We start from the raw sequence: 16019 nt of genomic DNA on the forward strand, positions 1-16019 counted from the left end.
TCATCTTTTTTTAATCAAAGAGCTTCACCTGAGTAAATATCCTAGCAATTCCAATTTTTAATTTTATTATCATAGTCTGTTGCTCAAGCTGTGTTTTCTGACTGTGCAACAATAATAGTGCTATGAGCACATGAAGATTTTTCAAACTGGCATTGTATTTGGTTCCTCTTACATTTCCACACATAATCTGCATAACATTATTAAATATTTCCTGTACATTATTTAGCCTCTGGGATCAAATGAAATCATACATAACTGGAACTCTTTGGACTTTGACAGATGTCCTCTGGCAGATTTTTTGCAGTGGTTTTTAAATTGTTACTGCTTTTAGCTATTTTCTTGGCCTTTTCCTGGAATTGGACACGTGTCAGCTGCTCTGGTGGAAAACACTAACCTCTTAGCTTTTAAATATGATAAAAGTGGGTTTGAGTTACAGTACCAGACTTTGAACTGGAGCAACTTGAAGCAAAGGTATGGTCCTTTTCACCAGCTCACCTGCAGGAAGAGTAGTGCTCCACAGAGGGGTGTCAAAAGGGTTGGGAAGGTAATGTGGAGGACTTGCTTACAAACTGCTGGAGAAATATTTACAGCATCTTGCCTCTGGTCCTTTTTTCATGGGAGAGCACTGGAAAGCTGGGTATTCTCCTAAAAGAGTGAAGGTAATGAAAAAAAATACTGAACTTTTACAGGTCTGTTTTAAAATTATACAGATTCTCCCGAAACTGATCTGCTTTGTGGGCTATCTCCTGCTGTGTGTTATGAAGTTACCCTAAGTCATACTGTACCTAGACACTGCACAGTTTGTTTCCTTTCATCTCTGCAACTGCACAAGGCTTTTTGTGTGAGGGAGAGCTTTTTCTGCCTTGTGTATTTTGTAAGTAATTTCTTTGATAAAGAGAACTCTAGACTTATTATCTCTGCCTAAGTTACTATACTTTCTACAGATTTGGAGCAAATAAAAATAGTAATCCCAAATCCATAATTTGATTTTAAAACATTGTATCAGCCATATAAGACAGAAAAAAATCCACACCATCATATTTTGATGAGTTCAGGCATTTTTGAACAACTGAGAATTTAAATCTGTGAATAAACTGAAGAATGTGTCACTGCATTCAAGAAGCATACTTTCACTTTAAGAAACCACAGCTGCAACAATAAGGTAGAAATTTGACACATACTAGGTTGGAGGTGGCAAGGATTAAAGGTATGGAATTAGAAAAGAAACCCTTATGCTGTTGAACAGAATATGGGACATAAATCAATGACTAACTTTGGCTAAGCTTTGCCTTATGGAGGTATGCAGCATTGCAGCTTCACAGTTATCAGTATTTGTCATCTTGAGTATCAGTACACATGCCAGATGCAAAAGAGGGGCCCAGAGAGAATATGGGGGATGAGGAAAAGAAAATTAATAGTTTCAGTGACAATGTACAGTATTTTGATGTGAAACAGAACTTCTGTAATATTTCAAGGAGCTTACATACATATATATATATGGATGTATATACACATATATATATAAATGGACAAAAGCTGTTGGAAATAAGCCTTTGACTTCAAAATGTGCCTGATTAAAAAGAATACTGATAAAAATTGAGACGAGAACAGCTGGAACCTTGATTGCAGTTATGCTTTCTTCTGGATGTTTATTTCTAGATCACTTTTGCAGCTGCTTTTATCTACTCCTTAGAAGTTCTTTTCGATTTGAGGAACCATTAGCTGAAAAAGTAAACATCAGCTCAAGTCTGGTTTTATAGATTTTGAAACCATTGAGGGTGGGAAAGATAATGTGAGACTAGTGCTGAACTAGAAGAGACTTAAGTGATCCTTTGAACAGCCTTTTAGCATCTCAGGCTCCATCTTAATTCTAACAGAACATCCAGTAATTCCAATATTGTTCTTTATTAAACAGTTAGGAATTTCCAAGCTCTAGGAATTAAAATACTCTTTTCTGGAAGACTTAAATTCATGTCTCACTGTCATTCAAAAGACAGAATTCTTTCAAAGTATTCCTCCCCTATCTAGGTAGAGAGATGGTCCTTAAAACTTGTTTGCTGCCTTACAGTATCTGTCATATATAAATATTATGCTTTGAATAAAACAGATCTGCAGTTTTGACTCCACTTCACTCTGTTTTGTTATTGTAGTTGTTTAAGAGTTCTTTAATAACTGTAGTTTTTATTTGCTTAAGAGATGCCTGTTTGGAGACTGGAGAAAGGTCAGGGTTAACCCTGCTTAACCTTAGCTAATGACCTATATTGGTGGTCCCTTTTTTAGATCTCAGGAGTATCAGCAGTGATGCTGTGGCTACTGACTGACTTTCATGCCAGGTCCCACTGAAATAAACACACTGTTATACTTACTTTGTCCTTCTTCCCAATAGAAAATTTTAACACACTATATTGGTCAAAGTTCTCTGGTAAGTCACTCAGGCTTCTATATTTTCAGATTTAGGATTTTAAGAATTCAAGCACAATATACATTTTGTTAAAAAATCCTTTCAGATGGCTTCATGAGTCTTTTCCTTGGACTATTCCTGGATTCAAAAAATATTTTTTCAGTTTCTATATTCAGCTTTCATTTCTCTGTCCTGAGCATTTCTGCTAATGATAGAGATTCCCTCACATTTCTCCATAGGCATTCTCTAAAAGCCCCTAGTCTTGCAGATGCCATAGATCCTTGCTCCCATCACAGCCAGGAAGGCTGTCATTCCAAAGCATTCCTTGCCCCAGGATCTCTTCTGCTCCCTTCCACACACGCACAGCCTCCCAAAAGAGGTGGGTGCTGTACCTTCACAGGCAGGGTCACCCAGCAGTTCAGAAACACTCAGCCTCATGGCAACAGTGAGATTCAAAAGCTCCTGGTTGCAGTGTGGCTGACAGTATCTCTTTTCCCTCTTCTCTGGAGCTGAAAATAAGAGGCCTTGACTCAGTTCTGTTTCTACTTCAATGTCATGTCCTTGGCTGTCAGCACTCCTCTGGTGTTAAAATGAGTTTTGGTGCTGAAATGAATGGGATTTATGTTTTTCTTGGAGACAATTCCCAAGGGGGAATTTGAAAGAATAGTATAACAACTAATAATTTTCACCAGCCTAGCATGGGTGAGCAAGCCAAATAGATGAAAGTTAATGCAAACATAAATCCTGCAATTGATACTGTTTATGAGTCAGACCATGCCATCTACTCTAGACTAAACAGGGAAAAAGGCCATTTGCAAGCTTCATCCTACCCTTCACTATCCCCTCCAAGTCCTTCAAATACTCCTGTTGGGTCTGTGAAAGGAAACTAAGAGGAGCAAGCAAAATGCCAGTCCTCTGAGCAGGGACCTGGACCATTGTGGGAGCAGAAAACAAAAGTTCATGAGAAAAGAAGGTGGAAATCCACTGCTGGGTCTTCACTCTGGTTTGTCCAGGTTTCAGTTTGTTGCTGACTCATGATACCCAGACACCAGAGACTGTCTGCCATGACACACTGGCTCAGCCTGACAGGAAGGGAAGGAAAATGAGATAGAAGAGTGTTCTTTACCAGAAAGTCTCCTGACTGGCCCATGCCCATTTCAGTTCTATTCTTGAACTGATCTGTTCTTTTTCCCAGCTGTTTCTTTGACTCAACTGCAGAGTGATCTTGCCCTGAGCTTTCCCCACAGTGGATATGGAGAATTCATGGAGAAAAGGGACCCTTTTTCCCATGCCATAAGCTAAATGCAGTGGAACTCCTCTCCACTGCAAAATCTCTACAGTGTGTCAGCAGCATTGCATCCACAGACTCCATGTTGGTGCCACTGTCCTTTCACCCAACAGGATGATGCACACGGTGTTGTGAGGTGGCAGCAGAAGCTGAGAACACCAGCACTTAAGGCAAAAACAATGTAGTCATACAAATATTAGTGCCAACTACTTAACTCATGGAAAAGGACATGAAAGCAGGCATGATGAAAATTCTTGCCTAGAACAGTAAATGCTCTTGGGTTTTTTTATAAACTTTTGTTCATTTGTTTATTTTTATGAGGCAGTCTGAAAATAATATCCCTGATTAAGTAAATATTTAAAACCAGCAGTAAACCACACATTCAGCAGATAACTGGCATATAAAGACATTGAAGCACCTGCTTAAATACTGCCCTAGGTACTGCCCAATGATCATAAGCATGCACTTAAATACTTTTTGGATCATACTGAGTAGAGATAAAGAGTTCTGTTCAGCCTTGGCAATGTCTTTTAGTGCTTTCTAATGCCTTACCCTGGTAAGCTTTCCCTTGATTTCCTTGTATTTCAGCAATCATCAATAACTTAACATTCAAAATCCCTGATTTTACTATGAACTGCAGGTTTTCATCAGTAAGGTTTGTCTGGACATTATAGAAGTGAATCTGCCTGGGAATAACTGTTAGTTTTTTGTAATGTCCATTATTGTCCTTTTCTTTGAGTTAGATGCCACAAACAACTGAAAAAACCACAGAGATTACTACAGACATTGTGCACATCTGTAAGTGATGATTTGCATATGCTTGCACCACGCTTGTAATGCTCTGAAAATATCTGAAATGCTCTGTAGTATCCTGGTTTATAACATATCCTTCACCACAGTATACACATTGAGAATGCATGCTGAAAACAGGAAACCCGCATATGGAGGGTAGGTAAAAGAGGATTATAGTATACAGGCATTCGACAGAATAGTCCCAGTTTAAGAGTATCATGAGCATCAGGCTCGCATAAACAAATCAGTGTTTAACCCACAGATGTATCTAATGACCAGATGGATTCTGCATGTTTACAACTGGAAAAAACTCTGAGCTTTTCTATTGTTTGTCGACTTACACCCTATAATATTAATTTTATTTGAGAAACCAAGTTATTCACTGGGATATTGCAAGTTCTTAAAAGGAAATGGAGTTACTTAATATATGCCACAGGAGAAGATGTATGGGTCTGTTCTCTGCTGCCGTGGAGTTTCCATGTCCTAGGTAAGTTACTAGGCATGTGACCAAATGTACAACTGCATTTCTTAAACCAATTTATGGCTTTTATACAATAATTCTTTTAGATTTCCCCCCTATCAGTTGGCTCAGAGATTGCGAACTTCATGATTCTTTCAGCCTGGGGCAGCTGCAGAACTTCATGGGAGCCTGAACCCCCCCTTTAACTCAGCAGCGTAGTCTACAAACCCATGGCCGTGCAGCCGGCAGGCGGCTCTGAAGCCCTGCCGACCTTCACCTGCAGGTGTCCTTTGACACGTCTGCCAAGAGAGGTAAAATGCCACCACCAGAGAGTAAGCAGAGCCTGTCAGCCTGGGGACCCTCTGCAGTCCCCAGGCTCAGCTGGGGGGGGTCGGCGGTGAGGTATGGAGCGATGGGAAAGGGGCCCACTCGTGTGCAATGGGTCCACAGCACAGCCCTGCTCAGTGTTTCTGTCCTGACGGCAGGAAAGATTTAGCCAAAAGGTTGCTTAAACCGAACTATAGCAAGGTACGGCATGTTGTATTTCTTTATGTCTTGACATCTACTCACTTCAGGCCCCACAAAAACCTCTCATTGCTGATGGCGGGGGAAGGAACATTTTAGGCTAGAAAAGTCCTTTTATCGAGGACTCGGGGCCCGCCGTCGGGGCCAGGCGGCAGCACCGCAGCTGGCGGCGTCCTCTCCTCGGTCCCCGCGGCGCCGGCGGCCACCTCCGCACCATCCGGCGCTCCATCCGCACCGCGCTATTGCGCCGAGGCAATGCCTGCGGCACAGCGCGCAAGTTCCGCGGGACGAGCGGCCCTCACCGCTGCGCACATGGCAAGGACGGACTCGGCCAAGGCGGTTTGACACTTCTCCCGGTGCGCGACACCGTGAGCCCCGCGATGTCCGACGTGGAGCCAGGAGCTTGGGGAACAGGGCACAGGGGCTCGGCAGAGGCCGGAGAACAAAAGCCCCCCGGGGGTCTGTGCTGCCCAGAGAGGGAAAGACGAGGAGGAGGCACCCGTCGGGCTGGCCGCGGTGGTGATGCACATCGGGGGGGACAGCCGCGGTGCCGCGATGAGGCGGCTGGGCCCTCTCCCTGCTGCCCAGGGGCAGCCCCGCGGCCGGGACCGCAGGCAGGGGCCGAGGGCGAGGGGGTGGCCGGGCTTGTGCGTCCGGGGGAGACGCGGGTGGTATCCAGCCTGCTGAAGTCGTTGAGTGCTTAATTACTTTCTCTTCCATGGTAATGAATCGTGGCGATATTCTACGGGAATCTGAGTCTGAGAAGGGAAGAAGGGGACGCCGAGCGGGAGTTGCAGCGGCGGTGTCCCCCGGAGCCTGCCAAGCGCCGCGTCCCCGGCCGCCTACGCCTGTTTGTCAAATCTTGGCATTTCCTGACTAGTTCATTAGAAACAAAACAGAATATCCCACCCAATAAATCGGAGCGAAGCCGGTGATGATTTAGTCACCAAGAAACACCAGCGGAATCCAACGCCAGATAGACGGGCGGTCACTGTTTTTCCTTAAAAAAAAAAAAGTCCTCGGTGTGTAGCCGAGTGGTTCGCCGCATCGGCCTGTCTGCCGGCCGGCGTTAGCCCAGGGGAGGGCTCGGTCCGCGGTTGCCCTCGCTAACCAGCGACCGCTCTGCTCTGCGCACCCCGGCAGCGCTCCCAGAGCCAGAGGCCGTCGGGGGCCCTCAGGTCTCTTCCAAAGCAGGGTGCAGCCGTGCCCTGCACCGGGGACTGTGCTCTCGGCCCGTTCCCTTGGCGTAGCCCCTGTCATAGGCCGGAGCCGTCCCGAATATCCCCTGACTCCTCTCCCTCCGGCGCCGGCTGCGGGCGCACACCTGACCCCCTCTGAAGACTCTGCCCCATTCGTTTTCGCGGGGATGAGTTCCCGGCCACCGCGGCCCCCCACTGCCGATACCGCACCGTGCACGCATCCCGCACCGCGGCCGCGCACGGTGCCCCGCGGGAGGGCCCGACAAGCGCCGCTGCGGGACCTGGTACTGTCTCCCGGGCGCATTACTGTGCTCAGAAAGGGGCGAATGGTCAAGGTTTGCCCCAAGCTTCACGACCGCGGAGGAACTGCTTTAATCTCTTCCTCGCATCAAGAACAAACACTGCCTATCTCCTTGCTCCTCTGGACGGAATCCAGAGCTCCGGATGAATTTTTTTGGGGGGGTGTGAAAAGAGAGAGCGGGGGGAGGCTGAGATAACCGCGGCGATGTCTGTACCGGCGGGACGCGCGGATGGGAAAAGGAGATGCGAGGTGAGCGCTCGAACGCCTGCGGATAGCGGTGCTGCCTCCGCGCTCTTCGGGGCCCTGCGGCCGCCCTCTCGGGCGGTGCGAGGAGGGCCCCGCTCTGGGTCCGCCGGGACTCCCATCCCAATGTGCTGGGGCCCGTGCCGGGACACCCACGGCGGGGCCGGGGCCCGTGCCGGGGCGGGCGGAGCGCGCAGGGCGCCGCGCCGGCCTCCAGGCGACGCTGCAGCACCGCGGGCCGCCGCCGCCGGCGGGCACAGCGCGGCCCCGGGCGCTGCCCCCCACCGCCCCGCCGTGCCCGCGCCCGGCCCGGCGCAACCGGGCGGCCTCCCCGCCGAGGGGGAAAGTGCTTTGGGTGCTGGAGGCGCTCTCCTCAGATGGACGCGGAAAGGTGACATGGGAGTGCTGGGCTCCTGCCCCGGCTCGTGTCACCGCCGCTCGACGGGTGCTACTGCCTTGAAGCCCCGCGGCGTCCGAGCGAGCCCGGGCTCCGCCCGGTGCGGAGCTGACGCGGCATTACCGGAGGGCCGCACGGCCGGCTCTTGCCGCGCACCTGCCGGCCGGGCAGGGCGAAGTCGCACCGGGGTCACCGGGTGCTCCCGGCCAGCACAGACGTGCGCGGCGACCGGCGCACTGCCGGTGGTGGGAGAGCGCGCCGTAGCCAAAAAGGTACCACGAGCGACCGGGGAGCAAACAGCCCGGGCAGTGACGTCGCACCGCACCGTCTCCCTCCCGAGTTCCCTCCGCTTTGAGGCTTTTTCGTTGCCTGGTCGGCTTGTGATTTGAGGAGGTCGTTGTTGTTTGGGGATTTTTTTAGATTCTGATTTTGATTTTGAGTTGGTTGTTGAATATATATATATATATATATCTTATTTTTTTTTTCTACTCCACAAGTGCGTCGTATTTCTACTTGCTGTAAAGGGCAAGAAATTATGGTTCTCCCGAAACAATTTCCCTTTGATCCTTGAGTCCGGTGGTGTTGCTCTTGGTATCCAGAAGCCAGCAGTGTGGAGAAGAAATTGCGACTCTAAAGACCCCTTTTAACTTCGTTCTTGAAGCAACCGCACTCTTTCGAGAAAGCAAAACGAGAGCATGCGGGTCCTGCCCCCGCGTCCTGTCGGAGTCCCGCAGCCCAGCCTCGGCCGAGGACCCCTTGCCCTGTGCAGGCTCCCCGAGGCGGCCCGCACCCACCTCATACCCGGACCGAGGAAATCACTCCTTCTCCGCAAATTGTGAACTTTCGTATCCTCACTGGCCGGGAGAAGAGATGCTATTTATTTAGGCTGTCTGGATTTAAAACAGAGCATTTTCGAAGCAGGGATTTAGGAAAAGAAACGAAAAATAGCCCTGGCGGCCGGCGGCAGCCGCGGGCTGCAACGTGCACCATCCTCGGCTGCGCTGCCCTGTGAGGAGACACGGCCAAAACTTCCTCTGCCGACTCTTATCCCCTCTTTGATTAGTTTATTCTTAGAGGACACTAAAAGGAGAAAAATATCCCCATGCAGCCGTAACTTATGTCCTCTTCTCTACCTCGGGCTTGAATTAACCTGCATAGACCTTATCTTTGAAAATTTTTCAAAGCTATCCTTTAAGTGCCATTTTCCCCGACATCTTTTTGTCCTTTTCCAATTCTAGTTCCAATTTCCAGTCCATATTATACGATTAATTCCCCATACATGTGATTGAAATAACTCTCATAACAAGATAATATTACAGATAAAAATGTAACCCAAAGCCGGCAACCAGCCGCATTGCAACTATCGACGAACATGAATAGAGCTCCCTAGTCGAGTCATTTGAAGAGGGCTAGGGAGGCCCCATTTAGCAGTGAATTCCCTGGGAATAAATCGAAACTGCTTTCGAAACTATGTGTCTGTTCCAGGTAGGGATTGTGTGCTTAGTCACTGAGCATGGGGATGCCTCCGCAGAGCTTCTCTTCCCGAATCTGCCCTTAGGCGACTCAGTCACAGTGAAAGGGCAGTGCCGAAACGCTGACGGTCCATAGGGCGACCCGACATGGGCCACGAGCCCATTTGGGACTTCAGCACTATCTGCACCTACTCTTGGAGACATAGGCGACCAAAAAACCCCACGCTCTAGGTTTGGAAGTGTTATTTTAGATATTTAAGCCAGTCGGGCCGCCTATGTCACTCCAGCTGGGGCACGACGGGCAGCTGAAATGGGCTGCGAGACGCAAGGAGCGCGCAAATACCCGCGGCCGGCAGTGGGACGGGGGGCGTCGAACTGTTCTCTGAGGGGAAAGTCACCTTAGGTGACGCAGGGGGAGCGGGGGGCGTCCTGCCACTTTAAAGCCCAGTTGCTACCCAAACACAAGTAAACAGTGGGGCTGGCGCGGCGGGGCGGGCCGGGGCCGGGGCAGCGGCCGGGGGCGGTCCCGTCCCGTCCCGTCGGGGCGGAGCGGCGCGGCCCCGAGCGCGGGGCTGTGCGCGCCGCGGGGTGGGCCGGCGGCGGCGGCGGGCGGGCGGGGACAGCGCTCCACGCCAGTCACCGCTGAAATGTGATGGACCGGGCAGGGGGCGGCTCAGACTCGCGCCGAGCCTCGCCGGGGTCGAAGGCGGGAGGCTGCGGGCGGGAGGCGGCGGTCTATGCCGGGGCCTCGGGACCGCCGCGGCCAGAGCTCCCAGCCGCCGCCCAGCCCTCCGCAACATGCCGGTCGCCGCCGGGCGCCGGCCCCGCTGAGAGCCCACGCTGTGGATCTAATGTCTCCGTGAAGGTGCCGCGGCCGCCGCTTCAGCTTTGCCCCCGGAGGAGCAGCAGGCTGCGGTAGGTGAGTGGCTCCGGGGCCCGCCCTACCCGCTGCCGTCGGCGGGAGCGGGGCGGCCGCCCCGGGAGCGGAGCGTGCGCTCAGCCGGGAGCGCAGGGCCGCCGGGTTTACTTTCAGTTCGCAGCTCCTCGGCTGCTTGGGGTGCGGGTGTCCCCCCCCTGCACGCCGCGGGCGCTTTGGTGCGAGGCAGGGGACAGCAGCCTGCCGGGATGCGCTCTCGATGTCCTTCACGCGAAACTCCTGGCAGGGAGCAGCCGGTCCGTGCATGGACTGCGAGCTAAGCCGTGGGTCGCACTGGAGAAACCTCGGCCGGGGGGAACACCTGGCTGCGCGGGCAGCGGCCGTCGCCGCTTCGAGCGAGGCCGTCGGGGAGCGGAGGCGACCCGGTGCCCACCCTCTCCCCTGGGTAGGACGGCAGCGCCTTCGGGTCATGGTCCCGGCCCCACCGTGGGAGAACGGGGAGCGCGAGCCGGACCAGCAGGTCGGCGGCAAGCAGGTAGAGAGGGCAGTCCTGGCACCGGGCTTTATTTAATTAAGCTCTCCGAATGGAAAAGGGAAAAGGAAGTGCCAAGGTTTAAGTAACATCCGTTTTTGGTTGACTTTCAACCCCTCGGCCCCAACACACCTTAATATAAATGGCCTTAAAATCACGTTCGAAGGCGCTTTCTATTCTTTTTTTATACGTTTTATTAAAGTTACTTTCAAATACAAATAGTAACATATGTACCCCCATTCAGACAGAAGTGTGGTTTTCGAAGTTCCTACCTTAAAATGAGGGTTTCGTGTTCAGAATAGTTTTCTCAGAGCTGGTTCTTTGACACCAAAACGAGCCTGGTACAATGACACCCCCATACACACCCACCAAACGGGGCTGTAACAGAGGGAGCTCTGCCCTACAGAAACACTGCTCCTGCCTCGGTCATAGCTCCCAGCCGGTGGCTCCAAAACCCAGCCTCAAACAACCGGGATGGAGGCAGGAGCCGCCGGAGCAGCCAACGAAAAGTGATTTAATTGCTTCGGTTCCTCGCGGAAAGCGAATAGGAACTCACACTACGACATCTTTAAAAATAAGTCTCTATGGACAACCACCCCCCCACAATAAAACGAAAAGATCGCCGTATATAACAGTATCGATAACTGTCCCCAGTGTCGATACCATCACAAACGAGGAAAACAGCGGAGGAAGCTCCCGAGAGCCACGACTCGAGGCAAACGAAAACAGGAGTAGGCAGCACTGCACTTCACACCCGACCTCCTTGCCACATATTTTTTTTCCCCAGTCGGCCAATTGTGCTGTGCCACAAACGTGGAGGGAAGGGTATTTTAGGAAAGAAATCGAAAAGTATCTTTGCAGCCGGAGTGCGCGCGGTGCCAGCGGAACGGCAGGAGCCGGGCGGCAGCGGCCCGGGAGGCAGGGACACAGCTCACGAAGCGCCGGCTCTGCATTCGGAGTTTCCTTATTTTTTGTTGTTGTTTGGAGGGGGTGGGTTTAGGATTTTTGTGGGGGGAGGTTCTCTTGTTTATTTTGGAAACTGCGCGTTACCAGACCCTCCACGCAAATCCCTTGAGGTGCTGGGTCACCCTCGGCCCTACCTCTTGTTTACAGGCCCGGAGAGACCCCGGCGTTTGCTTTGGCCGCTTTCTTGGGTCCCGGCAGCCTCTTGGCTGCTGGAAGTGAACCCTCAACGAAAGCAAAAAAAAGGGAAACGGCAGGGGCTTGCTCCCCGCGCCGATGTCCCCCTGACCGCGGGGGGGGGAGCGTTGCCCGGGGTCGGCCGAGGGGACCCCCTTGCGATGGGAGCAGCGGGCCCGGCGGTTTCGGTTGAATGGGCTGAGTGAAACCCTCTGACAGTCACACACCTCTCATTAGCTCACGGCCCCGCCGCTCCGGCGAAGCTCCCGGCCGAGGGACGCCCGAGGGGGTGGGGGGGCTCGGCCGCACGGCTACGTCCTGCTGGGGCTGCGGTCTCCCTTCTCGGCCCCGCGGCGCGGAGGGAGCGGAGTGCGGGGCAGCGCCGTGCCGGGCGGCTCTCGGCGGGCCGGGGAGGCCTCCGGGCCGGCCGCTCTTCTAGCTGCCGCTGGGATGGCTGCTGCGCGGGGGGCTGGGTAAGAGGTGTGCGTGCGGGGTAGGGACTCATTTTCTCTCCTGCGGTTATCTTGATAAATGAGTTGTTGTTGAAGGAAGAAAAATAAGCAACGGAGCTAGGACGAACGCGGGGTTTATTCCCCCCCGCTCCGCCCCCCGGGCCTGACTCGTCTCTCCGTGAACACCCTGCTCTATCCCGGGGAGGCCCCAGCCAGGAGGGGTCGGGGTCGGGGCCTCTGCGCCCGCAGGAGGCTGGGCGGAGGGTGGGAGCGACGCCGGGGGCCAGGTCGGCGCGGGGGGCAGGAGGGAGGCGGCTCCGGGGTCCCCGCGGTGGGCGCTGAGGGGGAAGGTGGCTGGGCGACGGAAAGCGGAGAGGCTTCGTCCCCGGCCGCGTCTCCGTTCCGTCTGTATTTTAACACGATTCGTTTAATTTGAATTTGCGGCGCCTTCGGTTGGGTGGCTGCTGGGTTTTCTCCTTTTTTTTTTTTTTTTTTTTTTTTTTGGTTTTTTTTTTTTTTTTTTTTTTTTGGGGTGGTCGTTTTGGGAACGCTATTTTTATTTATTTATTTCCTACGCTTTAGCTTCTCCGGTGGAAGCGATCGCGCCGTGGGCCGGTGTCGGTTGGAGGACGGGCGCCTGTGCTGCGGCGGGGTACTGGGGCCGCGGAAAGGCAGCGCACCGGAGCCGTGCCTGGCCCTCCCTGGCTCCGCTGCTGCGCTCGCCTCGGCTAAGGAGCACCACGCTGCTCTCAGTAAAAGTCTCTCTCTCCTCCTTTCTCCCTCTTTCTTCCTAGGATTTTCTCCCGGTCTCGGAAGCCCAACAGAGGCACCAGCTGCTCTGCCGGCTCGCACCCACCTCGGGAAGATGGGAAGCAAGGCTCTGCCAGCCCCCATCCCGCTGCACCCGTCCCTGCAACTCACTAACTACTCCTTCCTCCAGGCTGTGAACACCTTCCCTGCAGCTGTGGACCAGCTGCAAGGTCTGTACGGACTCAGCGCCGTGCAAACCATGCACATGAACCACTGGACATTGGGCTACCCCAATGTGCATGAAATCACCCGCTCTACCATCACGGAGATGGCGGCGCAGGGCTTGGTGGACTCCCGCTTCCCTTTCCCCGCACTCCCCTTTGCCACGCACCTCTTCCACCCCAAGCAAGGGGCCATCGCCCACGTCCTCCCTGCACTGCACAAGGACAGGCCCCGCTTTGACTTTGCCAACCTGGCCGTGGCCGCCACGCAGGAGGACCCCCCCAAGGTGGGGGAGCTCGCCAAGCTGAGTCCCGGACTGGCCTCGCCCCTGTCGGGCATCAGCAAGCTGTCCCCGGACAGGAAGCCTTCCCGCGGCCGCCTGCCCTCCAAGACGAAAAAGGAGTTCATTTGCAAGTTCTGCGGCAGGCACTTCACCAAGTCCTATAACCTCCTCATCCACGAGCGAACCCACACGGACGAGCGGCCTTACACCTGCGACATCTGCCACAAAGCTTTCCGGAGGCAGGACCACCTGCGGGACCACCGGTGAGGGGCCACCACGACTGGGGTCGGGCAGTGCGCAGCTGGGGTGGGGTGAGCCGCTCGAGGGGGCTGAGATTCAGCGGCTCCAGGAGCCATGGAAACAGGAAAAGCCCCCGGCTCAGATTCAGAGGCCACGGAGGGACCTGGGCAGCCGAAACCTGCGCTTTGTGTGGGAAGGGCACTCTCCTGAGGGAGAGCTAGAGGGGTTCACAGCCGGAGATGAAGATCCCGGGGCTTTTGTGCTTCTGAGTCATGACCCTGGGGGGTGTAGGGAACAGGACGGATCGCAGGTGGGCGCTTCTCTGCTGATCCCCCACCCATCTCCGCACGCTGCTGCCCGCGCTGAGAGGCTCCCGCGGCCGCAGAGCTGAGAATCCTCTCCGCTTTCGGGGAAGAGCGGGCTCGGGTTCGGCCGGCAGCGCAGATGCTCTCCCGGTCTGGCACCAGAGAGTGCAGTCACGCTTCGATACGAATTACTGCAAATGTTTTGAACCGGCCAAGAAGTTTAACCATAGACAGAATAGTAACGGGGAAAGGAAGTAAGAGGAGGGTGAGGGCGTCTGGGAGAAGGGGTCGAGTTTGGGGAAGCGGGATCTGGGGTCGCGGGGCCCACGCGCCTCCGGCAGCGCTGCTCACCCCACGGGTTGCCTTCCAGGTACATTCATTCCAAAGAGAAACCCTTCAAGTGCCAGGAGTGCGGGAAGGGCTTCTGCCAGTCCAGGACCCTGGCGGTCCACAAAACCCTACACATGCAGGTGAGCCCGCCCTTCCCAGGCCTCTCAACGCGTGTGCCGCCGGCGCTGTTCCGGCCCGGCCCGGCCCGGCTCGGCTTGGCCCGCCGCGGGGCAGGGGCGGTGGCCACCGGGGGAACAGGGCTCTGGTGCGGAGGGGAGCGAGGGGGCTCGGGCACTGGACGGCCCCGTGGGTCCGCGGGGGAACAGCGGCCCGTGATTACCTCCGCGGCCGCGGGACACCCGCGGATAAACGGCGCCCTTGGGAGACGGGCTTAAAGACAGCGGGGACGCGGTTGGCGGCGGGGAGTGAGCCCCGGGTTCGGGTTTGTCCACGCTGCTGCTTCGAAGCGTTTTTCGTTGAGGGCTGCAGCCTTGCCCTGGCGGCGGCAGCGGGCGCGGGGCAGCGGGGCGGCCCTGCCACGGGATGCGATGCGGAGGGACCGCCGTGGCGGCCGGGCGGGCAGCGGGTGTCCCGGAGCGGGAGGGCTGTGCGGAGGCTGTTTTCCGTGTGCCCTAGGGGCGCGGAACATCACTACTCCAGAACTATAAAATAAGGCTTTTGGGGCAGGACAGGGAGAGGTGGGCGGCCGCCCGGCCGTACGGGGCTCCTCTCATTCGTGTCCTCCCCCGATATCTCAAGTTGTGCGTTGCGGTGAGAAAAAGTGCAGTAATACGTTAAACAAGGTGGTTTGTGAAGGATTAATCCTTTGCTTGCTTCAAATCTGAACAGGAATCTCCACACAAATGCCCCACATGTGGAAGAACCTTTAATCAAAGAAGTAACCTGAAAACTCACCTTCTTACCCATACAGACATCAAGCCCTACAACTGTGAGCAGTGCGGCAAAGTGTTCAGGCGAAACTGTGATCTACGGCGGCACAGTCTAACTCACACCCCGCGGCAGGACTTCTAGAGCAGCCAGGGACCCGCGCCCGCTCCGGCAGCTCCAACTTGCCCACTTTACTCAAGGAGTGTATTGTAGGAACTCACAGACGCGCACGCACACACACGGAGACACGCACGCAGACTCGGGGCCAAGCTTTCCTACCACATGTCTGCGAAACTCGTTTAGAGAGTGCGGACTGCAGGATCGGGCCCCTCTCCAACCCACACCCAAGCGTAAAGCTCATCTTGTAGATAATCGCTGCTCATTTTAGAGCTCTGTACAGAACGTGGTTTTTTCTTTGTGTGTTTGTTTTGTATCGTGTCAGATGCACATCGATAACAAATCATGGAGACAAAGTATCTCTTTAAAAATTTATTTCAAAATAAATCTTTTTTTTTTTTTCCAAATACCTCCCGCCTTCTTGTATTATTCTCTGAGCATTTGGGCTTTTTTTTTCCTGCTGTGTCAATGCAATGGCAAAGCATATTGAATAAATTTCCTAGCCGGGTAATTGTACTGTCACAACAATTTTGGTGATCGCTTTTGTTTGGTCTGTTCCACTGTCGCTATTGTGTTATCTATTGTTAAGTAAAATGAAAGTGCCTTATTTGAGAGTTTATAGCTCTATTACTTAATAGTATGAATGTCTAAATATTAACTTCTGTACCTTTTTTTTCTAATTTTCCCGAACGATTTTTTTTAAAGAAGAAAAACAAAGAAATATTTACAAATAAACAGATCTTAGGAAATAATGCATAGAGCCGTTCTTACGCCAAAGCGGCTTATTAGTAACTTATTTGCAATC

General features: G+C 53.5%; 1 protein-coding gene across 3 annotated transcripts; it reads left to right on the forward strand.

The window, feature by feature from the left end:
* The first annotated feature begins 9748 nt into the window (after positions 1-9748).
* OSR2 (odd-skipped related transciption factor 2) lies at positions 9749-15621 on the forward strand. 3 transcript variants are annotated; one of them, XM_030239456.2, is made up of 4 exons: positions 9749-9997; positions 12874-13597; positions 14250-14349; positions 15141-15621. In XM_030239456.2, exons 2-4 carry the CDS (start codon positions 12945-12947, stop codon positions 15213-15215), a joined length of 828 nt encoding a protein of 275 aa, XP_030095316.1. In that variant the 5' UTR covers positions 9749-9997; positions 12874-12944; the 3' UTR covers positions 15216-15621. The 3 variants fall into 3 exon arrangements, with proteins under 3 accessions (XP_030095316.1, XP_030095291.1, XP_030095284.1); XM_030239431.2 differs by having other exon boundaries at positions 9811-9993; positions 15059-15621; XM_030239424.2 differs by having other exon boundaries at positions 9812-9997; positions 15059-15621.
* The last annotated feature ends 398 nt before the right edge of the window (positions 15622-16019 follow it).

This window comes from Serinus canaria, chromosome 2 (assembly GCF_022539315.1).
Source record: "Serinus canaria isolate serCan28SL12 chromosome 2, serCan2020, whole genome shotgun sequence".
Taxonomy (NCBI): domain Eukaryota; kingdom Metazoa; phylum Chordata; class Aves; order Passeriformes; family Fringillidae; genus Serinus; species Serinus canaria.